At 48.6% G+C, this 19,301-nt stretch overlaps 10 protein-coding genes across 10 annotated transcripts; 5 read left to right on the forward strand and 5 right to left on the reverse strand.

Annotated features, from left to right (window-relative positions):
• Positions 1-400: 400 nt before the first annotated feature.
• On the forward strand, positions 401-2,221 carry V1508DRAFT_433607 (uncharacterized protein; the record flags this gene model as incomplete). Its single annotated transcript, XM_066941994.1, has 1 exon — positions 401-2,221. One exon carries the CDS (start codon positions 401-403, stop codon positions 2,219-2,221), a length of 1,821 nt encoding a protein of 606 aa, XP_066794737.1.
• Positions 2,222-2,800: 579 nt separating this feature from the next.
• V1508DRAFT_184041 (uncharacterized protein) lies at positions 2,801-4,847 on the forward strand. The gene is made up of 2 exons (XM_066936139.1): positions 2,801-3,369; positions 3,426-4,847. Exons 1-2 carry the CDS (start codon positions 3,073-3,075, stop codon positions 4,500-4,502), a joined length of 1,374 nt encoding a protein of 457 aa, XP_066794738.1. The 5' UTR covers positions 2,801-3,072; the 3' UTR covers positions 4,503-4,847.
• A 1,063-nt stretch (positions 4,848-5,910) lies between these two features.
• V1508DRAFT_388775 (uncharacterized protein) lies at positions 5,911-7,293 on the reverse strand. Its single transcript, XM_066937872.1, has 2 exons — positions 7,097-7,293; positions 5,911-7,044 (listed from the first exon to the last, which is right to left on the reverse strand). Exon 2 carries the CDS (start codon positions 6,850-6,852, stop codon positions 5,980-5,982), a length of 873 nt encoding a protein of 290 aa, XP_066794739.1. The 5' UTR covers positions 6,853-7,044; positions 7,097-7,293; the 3' UTR covers positions 5,911-5,979.
• A 1,467-nt stretch (positions 7,294-8,760) lies between these two features.
• Positions 8,761-10,145, reverse strand: V1508DRAFT_420671 (uncharacterized protein). Its single transcript, XM_066940789.1, has one exon. It carries the CDS (start codon positions 10,037-10,039, stop codon positions 9,086-9,088), a length of 954 nt encoding a protein of 317 aa, XP_066794740.1. The 5' UTR covers positions 10,040-10,145; the 3' UTR covers positions 8,761-9,085.
• Positions 10,146-10,509: 364 nt separating this feature from the next.
• Positions 10,510-12,700, forward strand: V1508DRAFT_420673 (uncharacterized protein). Its single transcript, XM_066940790.1, has 2 exons — positions 10,510-11,018; positions 11,083-12,700. The coding sequence occupies exons 1-2, from the start codon at positions 10,830-10,832 to the stop codon at positions 12,601-12,603; spliced, it is 1,710 nt and encodes a 569-aa protein (XP_066794741.1). The 5' UTR covers positions 10,510-10,829; the 3' UTR covers positions 12,604-12,700.
• Positions 12,564-14,149, reverse strand: V1508DRAFT_440482 (S-adenosyl-L-methionine-dependent methyltransferase). Its single transcript, XM_066942261.1, has 2 exons — positions 13,722-14,149; positions 12,564-13,655 (listed from the first exon to the last, which is right to left on the reverse strand). Exons 1-2 carry the CDS (start codon positions 13,879-13,881, stop codon positions 12,634-12,636), a joined length of 1,182 nt encoding a protein of 393 aa, XP_066794742.1. The 5' UTR covers positions 13,882-14,149; the 3' UTR covers positions 12,564-12,633.
• A 558-nt stretch (positions 14,150-14,707) lies between these two features.
• V1508DRAFT_405236 (retrieval of early ER protein Rer1) lies at positions 14,708-15,435 on the reverse strand (the record flags this gene model as incomplete). Its single annotated transcript, XM_066938681.1, has 3 exons — positions 14,708-14,844; positions 14,896-15,271; positions 15,367-15,435. The coding sequence occupies 3 exons, from the start codon at positions 15,433-15,435 to the stop codon at positions 14,708-14,710; spliced, it is 582 nt and encodes a 193-aa protein (XP_066794743.1).
• Positions 15,436-15,780: 345 nt separating this feature from the next.
• V1508DRAFT_420681 (uncharacterized protein) lies at positions 15,781-16,714 on the forward strand. Its single transcript, XM_066940791.1, has one exon. The coding sequence runs from the start codon at positions 15,931-15,933 to the stop codon at positions 16,240-16,242; it is 312 nt and encodes a 103-aa protein (XP_066794744.1). The 5' UTR covers positions 15,781-15,930; the 3' UTR covers positions 16,243-16,714.
• Positions 16,584-17,451, reverse strand: V1508DRAFT_357057 (uncharacterized protein; the record flags this gene model as incomplete). Its single annotated transcript, XM_066937016.1, has 2 exons — positions 16,584-16,666; positions 16,716-17,451. The coding sequence occupies 2 exons, from the start codon at positions 17,449-17,451 to the stop codon at positions 16,584-16,586; spliced, it is 819 nt and encodes a 272-aa protein (XP_066794745.1).
• Positions 17,452-17,850: 399 nt separating this feature from the next.
• Positions 17,851-19,221, forward strand: V1508DRAFT_184126 (uncharacterized protein). The gene has a single exon (XM_066936140.1). It carries the CDS (start codon positions 18,128-18,130, stop codon positions 18,944-18,946), a length of 819 nt encoding a protein of 272 aa, XP_066794746.1. The 5' UTR covers positions 17,851-18,127; the 3' UTR covers positions 18,947-19,221.
• The last annotated feature ends 80 nt before the right edge of the window (positions 19,222-19,301 follow it).

The following is a 19,301-nucleotide window of genomic DNA, read 5'->3' on the forward strand; positions in this document are numbered from 1 at the left end:
CAAATAAACCAACGCTGCGATGTATGTGGCACTAACAGGGCAAATGCCGAGCCGACGCGTTTGTTTGTTTACCCCTTGCTCCGATCGGCAGGCGCTGTAAGTGGGCAAGTCTCTGGTCGGCAGCTATGCGCACTTGACTGTTAGCCTATGGAAAACAATCAAAGAGTCTAGTACTGCACTAGAGGAGAATGCGAGAGTGAATGCGCTGGTCGTGGTGGCGGCGTTGTGACTGTGCAATCGTTGTGCCCCTTTATCCTTCTGGTCGCCCGCCGCGCACTGCCGGCACTTCACTTGACACACACTTATCCACACAAAACCATCAACCCTCGCCACGCTCACTCCGCGCCCACAACCTTGACTTCCTCAGCGCTGTGTTCGCATTTGTTTTCGACAAGGTGATATGGAGGACCGGCCGCGGCCGCCGCCCTTTCGCCGCAGTGTCAGCGCCGGACGCCAACGTCTCTCTTACGACGACTCGTCCCTCCACACATCCTCCCCGATCAATGACCGCGGAGTCCGCAAATCAGCAATCAGCAATATCTATAAGCCGACAAGTCCCAACACGACACCGCTGACAGTCACGCCGCCATCTCGGCGCGGTAGAGGGACACAAGGTCGGCCAGTTTCGTCTTCCGATCACGGCAACGGCAATAGCAGTGCGCGGAAATCCACCGTGACAAACGCGTCCAGACATTCAGACGGATCCGGGATCTCGATCAGATTCTCCATTGCGCCTCGCCCTTCCGGTGGCGCGTATAGATCGTTTTCCGGTGCTAGTGACATTTTGCCGGGCACACCCATTGCTGATGATGCGAATAGTGATGTCGTGGATTACGATGAAATCGCGCCTGGTATCGTCGAGTCGGCGCCTCAGTTCCCATTGCCGATCAGGGAAGCACCGCAGGATGAGATTGAGCAAATCGGATTCGAAAATGACAATGATGCTGCCGATGCCAATGTGGTGCGAAGGGGATATATGGGCATTCCTGGGTTCTATTACGACAACTACAGCAGCAACTACAACTCTTCGGAAGAAGATCCTGACGACTCATCTGTCAGTGATATCTTTGGGGCCCGTCCGTCCTCGCCTGTTGATGTGGATATCGTTGACGAGACTGAGCATCACGATCTTCTCGGCGTTGGCCAAGACAAAAAGATTCAGCAACATGACGACGACGATGACCATGCGCGTTTTATTGAGGTAGATGCGAATGGGAACTTCGTAACGCGCCGACGTAACGAAAACGAACACAATGGCTTTGGATATAAAGCGGAGATCGATATGGACGGAACTGACTATAACCTGGACTATGCAAACACAGAGGAAAGCCAGCATATTCCGGACTTCGATCAAGACAATGACCAAGAAAATGGGCTGCGCTGGTCGCAGACAGAGGCAGATACGAATCCCATTACAACGGTGACTCACCCTCCCGTACAAGGACCTGGAGATATTGCTGCTACTTTCGATTTTGTTTACCGAGTGCGCGATATAATACCGGAGGAGGATGTTCGCGGGCGACAAGCTCAGATAAGAGCGGACATACAGAGGCCAAAACGAGCGTTAATACCGGTGTATTCCGAGGGACTCTCATTGTCAACGTTTCCGTATGTCAATTCATTAGCGCCAATATCGACAATTGTGCGGCAACAACCACGAGGGCATTATGCTACAACTGTTGTCGGAGCCAGAGATAGCACTATGTCGACTATTCTACCACCGATGCCAACGCAGCTGCCTGCAATACAAACCGGGATCAATGCAGTTGTTGGACAGCGTTATGGAAGAATGGAAATTAACCATCAGAACAAGGCGAAACGACTTGCAGAGGAAGATCTTGATTACAGTCAGTTAGAGGCACAAGCTCGGTGGGATGATGAAGAACAAGTGGATCTCGACGACCCATTGGAAATACTTAGGCAACTTCGTATACATCAGCAGGAGGCTTGGAATGACTCCATGTTTACATTTCAAATGCAGCAAAACTCTCCACCAACGATTCCGCGTGAGCGAAGGCCATGCAGCAAAAGCATGGCGAGACTACTTCTTGCCGTTTTCATTTGCTTTCCACCGCTGTGGCTAGTTATGGGATTCGGAGGACTCGATAATGTCGTCGGAGAGATCCCGTCAGTAGAACGGATGGTTGCAAAGGTAATAGGGGCAAGCATCTTTGTTGCCGTGATAGTAGGCTTGACAGTGGGTCTGGCAGTGGGTCTCTGATTCGAACGAGCTGGATCTATGTTTTACACGCGATAACCAAAAATGCGGCATTATGGATTTAATGATTTGATTTATTGGTATTGTTTGGGTTATTAGACGGTTTGTTATGTCATAGTTTGTTTTATTCGGTTATGTTTATAGTCGCTCGTTTGCTTTAAGTCGATTTATTATCTATTGTATTGATTTCGGATATCGTCGCTCCTTTGCATATGCTTTTGTGTTGTGGAATGTTGGCTTGTGTTGCCTTTGGCTAGTGCTATCCATGTTTTTGTGACATCGTTTATATATCTCTAGTGCTTCATCAGCGTTGTGGCGCGCAAAGCCGAGTTCTATACCGGGCAAGCCTGACAATCACTCGGCAGTCTTTCATGCCGATTGGCGCCCTTGAAATGATGAATTGATTCAGGAATTCTCATGATAGCGGGCAGCGTATGGAATTGGCATTGCAAACCAAAAAAGCTCTTCTCTGAGAGTCACCGTGTGTTGCCTGTAGCATACAGAAAGTAGATATGCACCGAATAAAAGGAAGTAATGATCTGACGTGCTCATTCACTGCCATGAGAGCCCCATTATCTGTGGTGGCTGTTATGGCATAACCGTCGCGCTAGGAGGTTGCGGTGCGGCGGTGTGCACGTCACCTAAAACGTTGTTAGCACGGTTACACGGTGAGGTGTCCACCCCGTCCCGTCCGCCGCCCCACAACGAGGAACCGACTCATTTCATTACGCCCACAGTCCTAGTCTAACTTGTAGCGTTCCCGCTGCTCCACTCTCTCTCACTTTCACTCACCGTCACTCTCCCTACACTGGCATCGCGCAGCCGTCGCTTATCCACCGGCGTGATCTCCCACCATGGGAAACTCCGCCGCTAAAGAGGCGCGCGAAGGCTCGACTCCGGACGCCAGACCAGCCTCTACTCGTCGCCACTCGTCCGCCTCCGATGTCTCCGGTGCATCCTCCCACCGTACTTTCCGCTCCCACTCGAATCATGGTCACCGCGACAATCATACCGGTGTTGTTTCCTCTACCCGGTCGTCCATCCGCCATGCCCTCAATCTCGACGAGCAGGTTGACGGCGGGTATCTCGTGCCTCATGGCGTATACACGGGTCCACAAGACTTCAAATCTCGGATAGTAAGACAGCTACAGGTGTGTTCTGTTACGCGATCTGCATATGTAAGACTTCGAGAACTAATCTTTGCCAGGTCGAACGGCGGCTCGCGCCGTTCTTCAAAGGCCTCGAGGACTACGACGACTCGTGGACAGATGCACAGTTGATTGCTGCGGTACGGGGGCAACCGATTCCCGCTGCTGAGCCAGCAGAGTCTTCCGTTGCAGTCCAGCCAACACAGCGTGCGCGGTCAAAGTCTAACGTTGAATCGCCTACTACGGCCCCTGGCCGCCGGTCACGGGCAAACACAGCCTCGTCTGGCTCGGACAAGAAGCCTATAGAGAGTACTCTCTATAGAGGTGCTATTGAATGTCCGATTTGTTTCCTTTACTACCCTCCATACCTAAACTCAACTCGATGCTGCGACCAGCCCATCTGCAGTGAATGTTTTGTCCAAATCAAGCGGACTGATCCGCATGTTCCGGAGCACGAAAACGAGAGCAATCAATATGACCTTCGCTCATCGACTCCCTTTGGCATGATCGAACTGATATCTGAACCTGCGTGTTGTCCGTATTGCACTGAACCAGATTTCGGTGTAACATATCAGCCACCCCCGTTCCGCACCGGCCTCAGTTCGTCACCTGGGGCGGCACTGCGCGCCACTTTGTCACGGCATTCGTCGAGCACAGCCAGTGCGGCATCACTCAACAACAACAGCACTGCAAGTGTGAGCTCAGGAACTAGTCAGCCTGGCATAACTGCGACCAAGCGTCGCCAGACCCTCCCGTCGTCGGCTTCAGAGGTGGTCACGACAGATCGCATTCGACCCGATTGGGCGCTCAAACTCGCCAACGCGAATGCTCATGCTGCTCGTCGTGCGGCAGCTGCTACTGCTTTGCATTCAGCTGCTTTTTTGGCGGATACTGGTGATAGCAGTAGCGGCAGCACAGGGTTTCATCAATCGAGCAGAAATCGGCTACTGCCTCGCCCGTCTGGACTAGATATTTTGATATCTGGTGGGCATCCACATGCGATAAGTACGAGTCCTGCAAGTCCTACGCGATCTGGCAGTAGATCCTCTGGTGGAACGTCTTCTAGTCCGAGCCGACGGACTCGCCGTATGGTTGACTTGGAGGAAATGATGGTTATGGAGGTTCGCAGATTTTAAATATATTGTGAAGAAGTTTCACTGAATGCTACGATTATGACAACCTGTTGATGCCATTGTGTTCTGTGTGTAAGATGCTAATTGGAATGCTTCTAATTTAGGCTATTCGGATATCTCTTTTAGAGGACGAAGCCCGCCAACAAAGGGAACGAGAGCAGGCTCAACGGGGATCCGAAGTTTTAAAGCAACGACGAGCATCTGCAAGCACGTCTCCGTCTTCCCCGCCGCCCACTTCCGCTGAGTCTGCTCCTGAGAGAAATTCAGCCAGCACAACGATTCCTTATTCTGCTGCCCCTACGGACGTGGAGGAAGCAGCATCTGCTTCTAGCGCTTCACTTGTTTCAGCCACAAGCTCTGCCGAATCGGATCTTCCCCACCAAACCCGTCCTCTTGCTGATACGGTGACTGCGTCAAGCAGCTCAAGTAGTCTCACGCCTGCATCGCAAGGAACTCCCGGATTTAGCTTTGGGAGCCTGACAGGGACGTTGATGGTGGACAGCAGTAACAGTTACATCACAAATGGCAGTACTGCGGACGCAAAACCGCCTGCCGATTCCACCAAATGCGACGACGCCGAGTCGCAGAAAGGTAAAGACAGGATCTCAGATTTGAAGATTGAAGATACCACCGCGCAGCGCAGCGGTGCGCCTCTCCAGGCTGCATAAGGTAATCGCAGTGCTTTTTGGAGATATGCGGTACGACGCGAAGCAGATTGCGTTTACAAATGAAGCACTTGTAATATGGAGTAATAGTTATGTTCAGCTTCAGCACCTATACTACATATTACATTCGCACATCGCTAACATAAGGCCAACTTCTATCTTCTTCAGTTCTCTCATTTGTTTTCAAAATCAAGCTCTCGAGAGATGGCTGTGTGTCATAAAAGCTTTGCGTTATTATTATAGACATTATCAGGTGTTTTATTGACTACGGTTTCACTGCTATTGTTTTGCGCTTTCTGTAAGGTTGGGAGTACGATGTGCCCGACTATGCCCACACGATGGGGTAGACTGCTCGGATTTCATTGATTCGCGCCTCTTAACAACGCATGTCATTCGTTTGTTTCCTGTTGTCCTCTCCTATCGTTACTTGTCGACAGTGGGTTTATTACATTTTATACATATAGTGAGTGGGATTCGGTTGGACTTAAGGTGTTGTGTTCTTTTTATTTGTATTTGTTTTATTTGAATGATTTTATGATGACATATTTATATATAGTTATGTAATAGCCAGTATATGGGATGGTTGTGAGCCTATTAAGTGATCGAATATCTTCCTGCTCGTTTGTGAGAATAGGTGGTAACCTGCCCTCTCATGTAGCATGCGAAGGTGATATCAGCAGCTTACTATGCAACCAAATAATTGGTAGCCTTGACAAAGACTGAGCTCTCGTCCTACGGTTATGATATCATTTTCCAAGATATATTGATTAGAACGTAACAGATATTACTCTTCAAACATTTGCGATCCACGACTTCTAATCGAAAAACACTAGCGTACGAGCTTCAATACTCTCGCGTCCATCACCAGCCTGTCCCGGCAGCGTAAACGCCGAATGAGGAATCTGCTTTGCAGGAATATCCTCCTGATTATCCGCACATTTGATCAGCATTGCCTCTGTAACATCCATACCACTCAAGAAATACCACTGATGTCCCGCATCGTACTTCACGCCTACCGTCTCGCCAGTCCGGTCCGGATAGCGATGCTGCACACTGACCAGATTCTTCGATTTTATCGTGCGCGCGTCAGCGACTGCTAACGGGTCGCGCGTGACTTTGGATAACGGCTTCCAGTAATTAACTATCTGGAAGCGTTTCTTGCCTGATACATAGGGATCCACAAATCCAGGGTCTTCACCACCGTGTAATTTTACGCGCTCCAGCGCGGCACGTAGAGATTGGTCTATATGTACTCGATCTACTGGTGTGCGGTTCGAGTTTGGTAGTCTGACTGTGTGGTCGAATATCACAACTTTTCCGCCTCCTGTAAGTCGCTTAACCGCCTCCTGCACGCGGGGATAGTACTCTTTCTTGATGAAACTTGTCTTCTCGATTCCTTCTCCGTCAAAGAAATCTGCGTGAGTGAACGCCGGTGCGTTGAGATCGAACGTGAATCCGTGAATATCGAGGACCGGCAACGGTTCGTACCCGCGCAAGTCGTGGATCTCAACAGGACGCGCGTCTTGCCCGTAGTTGTGCTCTCGGGTCGCTACAATTGTATATGGCGGCGAGTTGTCGGGCGGTGGAACGTAGAAGTTGAGTGTTGAAAGGACCGTTGGCGCAGAGGAGATATCGTCCTTGGACTTCGATTGGGGGGTTGCGAATAATTGAGTCGTGGTTGTCGACATTGTGCTCGCTTGCGAATAGACCTGGCAGTAAGGAAAAGTGAATAACAGAAGAGCCGTGCAATAGTGAGAGTGACAGGTGCTTGAAATAAAAGTTGGTAGATTGGTTTGTAATACACTCCTCACATCCCGTCATTTGTAAGGCGAAACAAGATCAGTAATCTCTCTGGCAAGCAAAGAAGCAAAATTATCGGACTCGGAAATTAACTTCATGATTCCATAAGCAATTGTACATGTGAAGACATACGGTATGATGTAATCCTCCACGTGAATCGCATGAGAACTATCGACAACATCAGCAAGGGTGCTGTATCGCGTCAGCACAGATTCCCTTGACCATCTTGTGAGCGTTGTCTCAGATTGAGGCTTTACAATGTAATACAAAAGTAATGACTTGACTTAGGATTTCACATCGGCGGTTTGAAGGACTGTTGTAGGATATACCCACGGTTCGGAATATTCCGATCGACGATCGCGGGGAAACGATTGTTTTGGTTTAGGGTTCTCGATAAGGCAACCTGTACAGTCTTGGCGACACAAAGCACCGGAACTGCCTGGGCTTTCTCCATTCGATAGTCAAATAACAATGATATTTATAGTACTCCATGTGTCCTGTTTCTCGTGCCTTGTTGAAGGCACAGTGCATTTTCACCAGTAGACGATAGTAATGAAGATAGTCATATTTACTTGTACTGGTGTTCGCTGTCCGTGCACGGGGCGTGCAATGAATGCGCTTTTTAGACAGGTTAATCGGACTTATCGAGTACAATACTGACAACCTGAGCCACCGTACATAGTACACAAATTAATTGAGATAGCATGCTGTCGGCTAGCAGATCAACGCGGGCTAGAAATGACCGCTTGTTGTGTCATAGACAGTCCTTGTATGATTATCTACGTTTCTTACTCTCGGTGCTCTTATCATTTTTTGTATACTGTTTCTGAACTCCTCCTGAATCATTCAACGCAAAAGATCAGATCAATATAACGACAATCCCATGGCTGCTCTTCCGCAGACAATTCCACGAAACGTATTAGGCTTTGCGCCAGACCTACACACACACCGACCCCGGCCATATCCAACCATACTCCACCCTCAACGTCGCCCATGCTGAAGACGATAGCAGGGTAGTACGATTTGACAAAAGCTGTTGGTCCGGTGCTACTCGAGAAAGTTATTAATTCTGTAGCTGAGCAGGAGACTATGAACAAGGTTTGCGAAGGCGTAGCTTTCCTATGATGGTTACTATTATCATCACTGTTACTGATCTCCCTTCGTGATTAGTTTTATATGATTTTACTGAAGTTGATATTATTTGTGATGTTGGGAGGGTATGGAATACTACATTTCAAACAGGAATAATGATGTGGGAACAGCGAACGCTTTTTGTTCCGGGTGCCTGTACTTTGACCATAGCAGAGAGTCGCAACGTAGCGACATAGCATGTCACGTCGATAAAGGTTATTTAGCCAATGATGCTATTGCCAGCGAAATCTACCAGTGACTCTTCGGTCGTCCACCAAGTCACCGCCTTCCACCACGTCAAAAACCACTTCAATAGCAGAGAATTTCAAGAGAGATAGCCTATTATGTGCAAATTTCAGCGCGACCAAATCCCGCTATTTATCTACTACACCAGCTAGCTAATATTAGGAATATTAGGGACGCTCGCTAACTGAGCATATCACTGCGTGCGGCCGCTGCCGCGTCATCGCCGGATACCTCGGCATTCTAGTTTAGTCAACATCGGTCGCGGCGCTGACGGACATGTCAGACAGAGCCGCGTGAGACGGTCAGTGTCGACCCGCTTCTGGCGGGCTTCAAGACTGTTCGAGATGAAGTTTGACGAGTTTGGCAGTCGCCTGATGTGTAGACGAGCATTTCAGATTGGGCTTCTAACGCCAGTTGGCGACTGAGCGACGCCGTCTACAACAGAAATTGTTGGCTTAAGAAGTATGAAAGATGCACGGAAATTGTTCCGTCGGATATACCAAATTCATGGATTCGTGAATTGTACAAGATGAATAGTAGATATGTACAGATGTAGATGTGTTAATATAAGTATGTACAGAGTAGATTATTAATGAGTTAAATAAACCACAAAACCAAACGCCAATACATAATACATGCCCAATTCCCAGCCATTAAAACCGAATTGAAATATATACAAAGAAGGAAAGGTGCGTCACGGATCGTCACGGATCGTCACGGATCGTCACGTATATATGATCGTGTCTAAGCAACCCAAGACATAGCGTAATGCGCGGCTTCAGGCGTTCCTGCAAACATGTTCACTTCTTTGATCGAGTGGCCGCTGACGGGAGTATTAGCCCGAACTGAGTCGCGTTCTCGTGGGCTAAATGCTACGATTTCATCGAGGTCGTCATCGTCCGACGCGGTAGTGGTGTCTGTTAGCTGCGGAAGGGGCGGCTCCTGGTCAAGCTGCTCGTCGTCAGGCAGGGCATGCGGATTCTCAACGTGCGACTTAACACGCGTTAATGGCGGCATATCGTCGTCCGGTTCGTGTTCAGTGGATTCGTACTTGTGCATGTTCGCGACTTCGTAGAAAGTCGTGTCGTCATCTTCGTCAGCGTCATCACCGTCATCGTTATCCGCAAGATAGTCCGCGTGCGGCTCTGTGATACTGTCGGGCTTGCGCTCGCGACGAATCTCGTGCACAGAAAACTGGACGTGCCGACTATCGCGCGGTGTCCGTTCGATCAAACCAGGCGAGAAAGTGACGGAGCGCTTATTCTCGGGGCTGCTCGCATACAATTGGCTTCGCAAGTCGTGGAGAGGCTCCATGTTGTCGTCATCGTCTTCTTCGTCAGAGTTCTCGTGCGATCGCTCGGGTACAGGGGATAGAGTTCTACCGTGCGACGGCACAAGTAGATACTCCTCATTGTCCTCGTCGTCACTGGAGCAATCACTGTCACTGTCGCTGTCGCTGTCGCTGTCCGAATCGGAATCGTTAGAATATTCGTAGACGACAGTCCGCCGTGGAGAAGCTATGGGTACGTCTTTGCGGTCGAGATGAGTCATAAGGGCGTCGAGTAAGTTTGCATGGGAGACTAGCACACGCAGATCGTGGTCTCCGGTGTGAGCAGCGCGAGACAGCTTTGAGCGCGCAGTGTTCATAAGCCTGTAGGACTCTGCGAACGAGAGTTCTGGAACGCGTACGGTGGCCATTTGTAGCAGACTATATGGAGGGACTATTGGAGTAGCGGGTGAGTGTAAATAATATAGGCATGAGTAAGAAGAAGCCACAGTGGCCGGCTTAAAGGGGGATGATATATCATCTATTTGAATGTGGTCGTACGCTAGCTAAGGCTGACAAGTTAGCCCGACATCCGCTTAGGTCCGCCCGGTCTCGGCGCCGCATCCTTCCACAAACGCCGATGCCGAGGCCGGCAATTCGTCCGTTCCAGACCTCGGACTTGCGACGTTCGTCGGATTTAGGGCATAACGTCGCAAACTTGCTACACGACGTACCGGCCGCTGATTTCCACGTTTCCTGATGACGTCGTTCGCATTATTATGTCAGTAATCCGACGTCGCAAATATTTTCCTCCGACCACCGACAGTCCATTGCGTCATGCTTCTCGTAGAACTGTCGAACTCGAATTATTATTAATTATTTCTTTTGACTGTTGCAGTAACTGCAACTAGAACATATCCCATATCTATGTATTGTAGATCGACTATGCAATTTTCCTTCCTGTTTTTTTCCCTGTCACCTTGCCGGACAACATAAAGACTGATGACTTCCTACGCCAATACTTTTGTCTAAATTTGCTTTGTATTTTATCCAATGTTTTTCTGCCAGCATTTGCACTTTATAACAAACCAGCTTGCAAGTAAAACAAAGTGCTAACGAGGGTTACCCTAACCCACAACGCCTTGTCGAATACATGTTTAATCATCTCACACACCATCATTGATCGCTGGAATCACACAGGCCGACCGACTCACGGGAACAATGCCTCCGCATCGCAAACCGAAGCAATCGCTCTCTCAGTCGAAGCGCGACCGTGACCAGCAACGACCATCCAAGAAGTCGACCTCGTCCAAGAAAAACTTTGTTCCGCAGACTGAGGCCGATTTCCTTTACTTGGGCTCCATTGAAGAGGAGCATGGCGATCGATGGGTCCTGAGTGATCCAGATAAAGTATGCTTAGAATTGAATGAACAGATCGTATTTCTGGTACCATGCTGAACAATTCGCGACACAGGCCCACAGGTTTTATGTCCATTCGTTAGAGCTATACGATACTTGCCTATCGAGATTCGCGAACTCATTCGACGCCTCGTACAACAAGTGTCGTCTCGAATTCCACGTCTACCAGCTCTTCTATTCACGCGCCATCCTCACTAGCCCGTCGAGCAATGACCAACAGTCTATAGCCGCGATAACGGCGACAAAACGACAAGACCGCGTCTCGGTGTTGTCGAAAATCCTGCACGACCACGAAGTCGCATTGCAGCTTGCGCTCAAGCAACGTAAACAGGTTGACCCGCCATCGGATCTGCTGTTCAATATGGCGCAAGTACAATTAAGCATTGCCGAGGAACAGTACGAGGCGGCGCCATATCGCGCGGCCATGGAAATTTTCGAAAAAGTTTGGACAGCCCAGGAATCAGAGCTCGATAAGCAACGTCAAGATCTCGCGAGCTTGACTGATGATGCTCCTAGTGATGCCGAGAATAGTAGTCAGCAGGGTGATAACCAGGGACAGGAGCAGGAAGAATATGCGACTGTTATTGAACCGACAACCTATACCTCTCTTCTCGAGACCGCGACTGCGCAGTTGGCGTGTTTGATCCCGGTGTATACGATCTCGTTGTCCTTTTCAGTTAACTCAAAAGGGCCGAGCGAGAATGCCGAGGAGTTGGTGAGGGCAGGAACTGTGTTCATGCAGCGCATCGCGACTTTGATTGCGAATCGAGAACAACTTGACATAAAGGATAGCGATACCCAAGACTCGGCATTGGTCGTGGCACGGTATGTTATTGTCAGCGGCTATCCCTTCACAGGTGAGTCGTGGCGACCGGCTGCCAATCTCGAAAGACTCAGGACCCTGTGGACACCTGTCGCAGAAGTACCCCCGACGTCCGTTCTCGACCTCAACATTGAATTACTCTCAGCCGAAGGGCTCACGGGGCCGCAATCCATCACGCTACGTGATATCCTCTCATTCATGCCGCTCACATGCCAACGGTATCTAGCCCAAGCAGACATGTTCACCCAATTCGGCATCATTGCCTGGAGCGATAAAGACGGTGACCTAGCCTGGCGCTCACTAACTCTCGCATCACAATTCCTCCCATCCGCACTCTCTTCACTTCTTCTCAAAGTGACGACTCCGACCGCGGGAGCCGGAAACATGGTCATCGGCGCCGCATCGCTTCCGTCGACAAAGCTCACGCAAATCAGGATATGGACAACACGCGGCGACGTGGACATCCTCCGCTCAAATCTCGCTCCGATCTATCCCTTGGCACAGAAAAACCGGACGATTTTGCGCAAAAACGCGGAGGTTTACTACAAAAACGCTATAAAACTCGCTTCAGGTTTCGAAACCGATCCAGAAATCGCGGACGCTGCAGGTGAAGCAAAGGTCAAGTGCGGCATCATCCTCTCTGACCGGGACGCAGTTTTGAGTGTGCCAAGATGGCAAGAGATTATTGCGGAAGCTATTGACGACGTCGTTGTCAGTGAATCCGAAGTGCAGGATGTGCTTGATCAGATGTAGATTGTATATATTGTATATGGATGTATTACACTAGATTTGTCTCGGGAAGTCGTTCCATCCCGCGAACGGTCCATCAAACTTATAATCTGAACTATCCAATTCGGGTACGGTAGAACCCCAGTAAATGCCATAATGCGCAACAAGTAAATCAAATTCTTCCCGCTCGTCTAGCAATTCCAGCGCGTCGATCTTTTGCATCTCATCCCCATTTATCCACGCACCATGCACATATTTCAGGTCTCCAGCCGCCGCCGCTTTAAATCCCAATCCACGCAACCGGGAAACCTGCGCTTGTAACGTCGGGAATGCCATCATTGTCGGTATCGAGATGCCACGAATGGCGAGGTTATGGATCATGACTTTGCCGAATTGGTCGTCCGACGAAAATGGTTCGTAGGATACTATCCCAAGTTGGTTTGAAGACGAAGGGCATGTGAACGCTTTGATGAAGGCGGCAAGAACGGCGTCGCTGGCATCGGGCTCGAGGTAGCATAGGCAGCATTCTGAGACTAGTAGAGTGGGTAGTGAAATGTCAATCCCTGGCAATTGCACCGATGTAGGAGTCATTAAATGGCGGAGATCAACGCCGTGAATATAATACGAAGGACTTTTCAGAGGCGTTTCGAAACCATGAGGATTCGCCCCTGAAGGTGAATTGTGCCGCGGATGAGTATTAGTACGGCTACTAGAATGTATATTGCGCGGTCCAGATCCAGACTGCGATGCCGGCTCCCTTGACGGTACGAATAACCGCGGCGGCGACCGTCTTCTCGGTCGATGCGGAACGTCGGGCGTACGAATATCATACTCCACGGGTCCAGGTATCGAATCCTTTAACACTGCATGTTTTGCAACGAGCTCCGCTTTCTGTCGCGCAGACACTGCGAAATCTAATTCATGGTATATCAAATTCGAGCGGTACTTGGGGAGAAGATAAAATGGTCGTGTATCAGATCCTGCACCTAACGAAATAATCTGCTTCTTCATGTCGCTTGTCGTAGAAAGGAACTGGTCGATTAACTTCGTCACTGCCATAACTCGCACGTACGTCCCTGACGATGCACCATTAGCACATATCTTTCTCAACGACGTTTTGCTTAGACTTAAGATATACAAACCCCGATTAAACAGTGGCAACTTATGGACGTCCGCAGGATCAACATTGGACGGAAGGAATAATTTGAGCAGCGGGTCATGATAGTATCCTGCCCTTTCAGCGGCAAATTTAGATATTAACGCGTCCGAGTCTGTGTCTTGGACTATTTTATTGCGGGACATGTCGTGAGGCCGACCTGTGTGCGAGTGCGCGGCGTCTGCCAGACGACCCCGGCCGGAATGGAGTGGTGGAGAGGTCAATGCGGAGGCGTAGACCTTTGCGAATTGGGTAACGAGATCGTATTCGTTAAGAAGTAAATGATCACAGGTAGTAGATCAGATCCTAGTTGCCGGAGTTACACCTGCATGATACTAGGACTGGTTTATTTTATCATACTAGAGTTTTATATCAATGTAACATGGTAGTCATCGCCCATGGAGTCGTTATATTGTGTTATACATCTCCAGCTCTGTATCGAATAAACCTTATTTACGATTATGACATTAAATCAACAAACAGAGCGTTAAACAAAGATAAAACTAAAGCATCCCATCCTTTTTCATCACACAACAATTTCACCACCGTTTGATATATATCTCATAGTAATTACGCATACAAACGAATTAAATAATTAGTATTTCAACGCCATTTACTGAACAAACGATTTATATAGCAAAATATTTAACACGTCTTTGTACCACCATCAGACTATTTCAACTCCATACTGGCAGCTGATGATGCCGATTGATACACCTTTTATTTCCTAAATTTGGTACGTCGGTATAAATCGATAGTAATGCGAAAAGTGCATCTGTAATGTACAAACTGTGAAGAACAACTGACGCAAACGAACTGCAAAAGAAACATTGAACAACGGCACTGTCGGACCATATACAGCCACGCGGTCTTAACTCAACAAGAAATGCGTGAGGAAGTCGTTGGGAGAGGTAGATGTGATGGCAAAGGTGTGTGTTGCAAAATGGGGTGTTTCTGACAGAGTGCTTTCTTTTAGTTACTTCGGCGCGCGTACCGCACTTTACCGAGATCGAATGGCAGATATCTGTACTTGATCATGTGCTGAATCTGTCGGCGCATAGTAATTGCAAAAAGAATGCAAAAGTAAAGCAGGAGAATTGGCCAGAAGACTTAATCGTTAATACGTAGCACTATTAAAAGTCACGGGAAGTACTACTCACCAGGCACGTCAAAAATCGAGAACCAAGTGCACACAAAGGCAATAACAGTAGCCTTAGTCGCCGAGTACCAGAACTTGAACTCGGGTAGTCGTCGAATGAATGGCCTGAACTCCTCGTCCTGTCGCGTTGGCAGTTCGCCGCCGACACCGCCTTCCTCGGATTCCCGCTCCTTCATGTCCTGCTCGAGCGAAGGATCGAATTTTGGCTGCAAAAACGCAAGGAAAAGATTCAAGAGGTAGATACCAAGAGAATAGCACACAATGTACCAGCCTTGCGATAAGATAATGCGCAGCATGAAGAAGAAGAGAAGGGTGGCTGAACCGACCCATCGGTAAAACACATATGGTGTAGACTGGTCAAGATAAAATTGATAGCGCTATGGATTCACTGTTAGCTATCGATAATCATGACAATCGTGTGCAATTGAGTAGTCTAGAAGGCAGTGCATCGATTACGAGGGAGTGAACGTACCTGCGCCAACAGCGTAGTTTGGGCCGCAACATTCGCGAACGGTGTAGGGGCATCAGCCGGGTCCTCCATTATTGCCTGTCCAAAGTGCCTCTTTCCGAGATAGTTGAATCCAAGGATTGGTGGGTAGAGGTAGCAAAGTAGGCTGTACACAGTGGGTAGAGGCAGCGAAGTAGATCTCTAGTTCGCGGTGATGGACGCCACCTTTGGTAGGGCAGCGTGGCGCCTTGAATCGCACAGTTGCAAATACGACGTGGCTGGCGTCCATTAGTGCAGCCATTGCCATTTTCGCGTATCCGTCAGAAATATTTGCATTTACGTTGTTTCACGTCACGCTAGTGTACTTAGGGCTCTATCTTCGGCCAAGGTTGATGGATGCTGCGCAGAGTCGATGAAGGCAGTTCTGTGATAACTATAATATTATTATAATCTAATGCATGAATAATGAGATTTGCCCTATATTCCTGGGACGTCATACCGCTGTTAGACTCTATCCGACGTCCTGTTTTACTGATTTTTTGTTCTAAACTTAGGTCTGTTGCAAATAATTAGTCGTTATTTACTTTTATGGACGCATCGGATACATATTGCACGGCACTGATCCTGGATCCTCGTGTGAAGGGAGATCTTCTCCAATATGAATGGGATGATGAGTACACTAGTGGGAAGATTCTCCAAGCTCGCCGTCACAACCTTCACCGCGATTACCCTGAAACTGCAGAGCCACTTAATATCGCACACCTTCCAGAAGACCAAAGTCATAAGAGGCAAATAGATGGCAACGGGATGTTACAAAGACTACAGCCTCAAGACAAGCCTCAACTGACTGACATTGATCGGTATTTTAACAGCGCCCGCGTTGATGCCAATGACATGTAATATCCGAATTGGCTATGCGACTGGTGGAGGGTAAAAAAAAATAGAAAGGATTACCCTCGAATAGTTGCTGCTGCCAGGGATTACTTGGCAAGTCCAGCCTCCGCATTCTCAGTTGAGAGATTATTCAATGCGGGGAGGGATGGTACTTGGGGTACGAGATACTCGATGAAGGCAGAAACGATGAGGATTCTAATGCTACGAAATATTATTCTTAACAGGCCTATCTAAACTATGTACAAATGCCGTAATGCAACTAGCTCATATGTATCAGAGTTGAAGTCACGGTTAAAATAAGAGAAGCATCAATGCGATATTCTACCAATAGGCTCTATCTGCAAGTACTAGCTATTTCCCCCCGGAACCAGATATCCCACAAAGCAATTTGACAACATACGGTCGTAATTAACCCACACATGCGTAATAGCTAGAATTATGTCAGAATTTTCCGAACATTCACAATGAAAAGTTCTTACTAAATAGTTTCGTTCCATCTCTCCCAGCACACCGCATTAATTCTTTCACGCCACCAGGATGATATCGCAGATAAGGCGAAATATTGTAAACTTTGCCACCCAACGCCGTCCACGCGTCCTCTTGTGTTGAATGCAGTTTTAATTCGTCGAAGGTTATCTGCACATGCGGCACCCCGTTCGGACGACCACTGAGGTCCTTCCCACTATTCTTCAATGTCGCCCAATCTAGCTGAGAGAACCCAGGATCAAGAGCAACCTTTTCGCGTCTCCGACGTGCTTGTGCAAGCGCAGTCGGAGCCATCACTGGTGGTGGGGCAAGCTCTTTTGACGGAGCAACGTTTGAGAAATTGAACTTTGGTAGAGGCCGTTCCGAGACTGAGGAAGATATTATGCCACGGTGTGAAGCTGACGGCGCACGCGCGGACGCAACAACTGACGCGGGACCTTTGCTTGATGCAGATGAGAGTGGTATGGGCGGTAGTGGAAGGTCAGCTGATTGCCGTATAGGATCCCGCGGCGGCGGCATATCGGCCTTTTTGAGCTCGACCGTGACAGTAACTCGAGATTCATCCACTCCCGACCGTTCTTCGTGCTCCTCACTCTCATCAATCTCTATCTGCGGCACATTCGCACGTTGTGCAGAGTCGAGAGCTGGAAACGGAGGCGGCATGTTGTCATCGTCGTCAGCTGCGACTTTGGAATTGGATAGGCCAATCCTTCGCCAGAGGTAGGACATGTCTGGATTGTAGACAGACAGAAGTCAGAATAACAGAGCAATAATGCGAGATGCCGGCGCTAGGCGCAGCATAAGAATTACTAACGATGGAACTCTAATGAGATCGGATGAGGACACAAAATAATTGATGTAATTCGGAGCGGCTCAGGAGGCGCGACCGCGGCAAACGCGTATCAGGATCTAGTGACGTCAGCCGAGGTATCGTTCTCTAGTTCTGATATGTTGTAGCTTACCGAAGCTACATTTTACACGCGAGAACGCGATTTGATTATTGTATGTGAACGATCTGTTAGCGTGGAGATGAATTGAGCAGTCAGGGCGGTTTGTGCGGTCCCACGCTCGTGTTTCGTATCTGTCGAATCTTCCGATATGCGCCGGGGATTCGCCATAGTCTTCAGCCGCGCGTTGGTAATTGAGATTACTAAGGCACCCCCCGACCACTCCATAGCTTATTCTTCTGTGTCTCTCTGTCTGCCAAGTTCTCTCGAACCTTCGCCATTCATTTGTAATTCGTTGCGACATCATCTGAGGACAACGGGCTTCAGTTTAAATCGGCAGCTTGTCCTTTATTTTTGGTCTACGCACAGCTGCATCAAGAATATAATCTCTCGTACTCAGCTGCCTCGCACCTCGGTCCATCTGCAATTCCTTAACTGCGACCAGAATACTAGACTCAATGGCCACTATCACCGAGACTATTCCCGCTCCCGCCATCGTCGAGTCGACTCTCAACTTCTATGCTCCTCCCAAGGACGGCTCGATTCCATACAATATAGTCTACGACGTTCCTGAAGGCACTCCAACCCGCAACTACGAGGTTCTACGCCAAAAAGTTCAGATCATTGATGTTCGGGGTCACGAGGAAGACTTCACTCTTGACAGGAACGGTTTCCAGTTCGAGAGGCGCTATTATGCATTCAAGGATTGGTCAAATGCTGAGCGAATTGAGAAGGAGTACTACCCGGGTGTGATCAATGCCATTAAGGAAGTGACTGGTGCGTCAAAGGTTGTCATTTTCGACAATACTATCCGCTCTAAGGACGGTTATCGTAATCCTGTCATGAGTGTTCACGTAGATCAGACGCCGAAGTCTGCCGAAGACCGTGTTCGAGTTCACTGCCCAGACGAGGCCGATGTGCTGCTCACGAAGAGATTCCAGATTATCAACTACTGGAAGCCACTGACTGGTCCAGTTGAGGAATTTCCCCTTGCTCTTGGAGACGCTCATGATATGAGTGAAGGTGACATCGTCTCAGTCGAACATCGGTACCGGGAACGCACGGGCGCTACTGGTGCGGTCAGGTATAACCCGAACCAGAAGTACTACTACTTGTCTGGCATGAACACCGATGAGGAGGTCTTCATCAAGTGCTACGACTCTGTGGAAGGTGTCGCGAAGAGAACTCCACACACTGCATTCGAGGACCCGACATCAAAGCCAAATGCGCTTCCAAGAGAGAGCATTGAAGTCCGCACTCTTGTCTTTTATGACTAGACTAGCCCTCTTAGATATAAATGGGTTTGAAATAGTATCACAGTATCTAGATATAGTCTTACGCTTGAATCGGTTGCCGGTTGTATTATGTTTGTTATATGTTTGGCGTATATGCTCTTCGAATCATTATTGGGTATTTTATGATGTCTTTATATTTGCATGGCGATTTACATTGAGGAGCTGTCTGCTTAGTCTAATAGGACTGCATCGGTATATATCTAGACAGAGAGTAATGGTTTTCCTTGTGATGGTGAACTTCAGTCATATTCAAGTCTGCAAATTGACTGATTTTGAACTTTTCCTAAATTAACTCCAGTCAAATATGTACAGGTATGTTTCTACCGACTATGCGTAC

This window comes from Lipomyces doorenjongii, assembly GCF_038497915.1.
Source record: "Lipomyces doorenjongii strain NRRL Y-27504 unplaced genomic scaffold V1508scaffold_39, whole genome shotgun sequence".
Classification (NCBI taxonomy): Eukaryota; Fungi; Ascomycota; class Lipomycetes; order Lipomycetales; family Lipomycetaceae; genus Lipomyces; species Lipomyces doorenjongii.

What these genes read in the sequence shown, in the direction of transcription:
- V1508DRAFT_184041 (XM_066936139.1), top strand. Translation starts at nt 3,073, where the DNA reads ATGGGAAACTCCGCCGCTAAAGAGGCGCGCGAAGGCTCGACTCCGGAC. An exon ending in GGATAGTAAGACAGCTACAG is followed by an intron (nt 3,370 to 3,425) that starts GTGTGTTCTGTT and finishes AATCTTTGCCAG; the next exon opens with GTCGAACGGCGGCTCGCGCC.
- V1508DRAFT_388775 (XM_066937872.1), bottom strand. Translation starts at nt 6,852, where the DNA reads ATGTCGACAACCACGACTCAATTATTCGCAACCCCCCAATCGAAGTCC.
- V1508DRAFT_420671 (XM_066940789.1), bottom strand. Translation starts at nt 10,039, where the DNA reads ATGGCCACCGTACGCGTTCCAGAACTCTCGTTCGCAGAGTCCTACAGG.
- V1508DRAFT_420673 (XM_066940790.1), top strand. Translation starts at nt 10,830, where the DNA reads ATGCCTCCGCATCGCAAACCGAAGCAATCGCTCTCTCAGTCGAAGCGC. An exon ending in TCCTGAGTGATCCAGATAAA is followed by an intron (nt 11,019 to 11,082) that starts GTATGCTTAGAA and finishes TTCGCGACACAG; the next exon opens with GCCCACAGGTTTTATGTCCA.
- V1508DRAFT_440482 (XM_066942261.1), bottom strand. Translation starts at nt 13,881, where the DNA reads ATGTCCCGCAATAAAATAGTCCAAGACACAGACTCGGACGCGTTAATA. An exon ending in GTTGCCACTGTTTAATCGGG is followed by an intron (nt 13,656 to 13,721) that starts GTTTGTATATCT and finishes GTGCATCGTCAG; the next exon opens with GGACGTACGTGCGAGTTATG.
- V1508DRAFT_420681 (XM_066940791.1), top strand. Translation starts at nt 15,931, where the DNA reads ATGGACGCATCGGATACATATTGCACGGCACTGATCCTGGATCCTCGT.
- V1508DRAFT_184126 (XM_066936140.1), top strand. Translation starts at nt 18,128, where the DNA reads ATGGCCACTATCACCGAGACTATTCCCGCTCCCGCCATCGTCGAGTCG.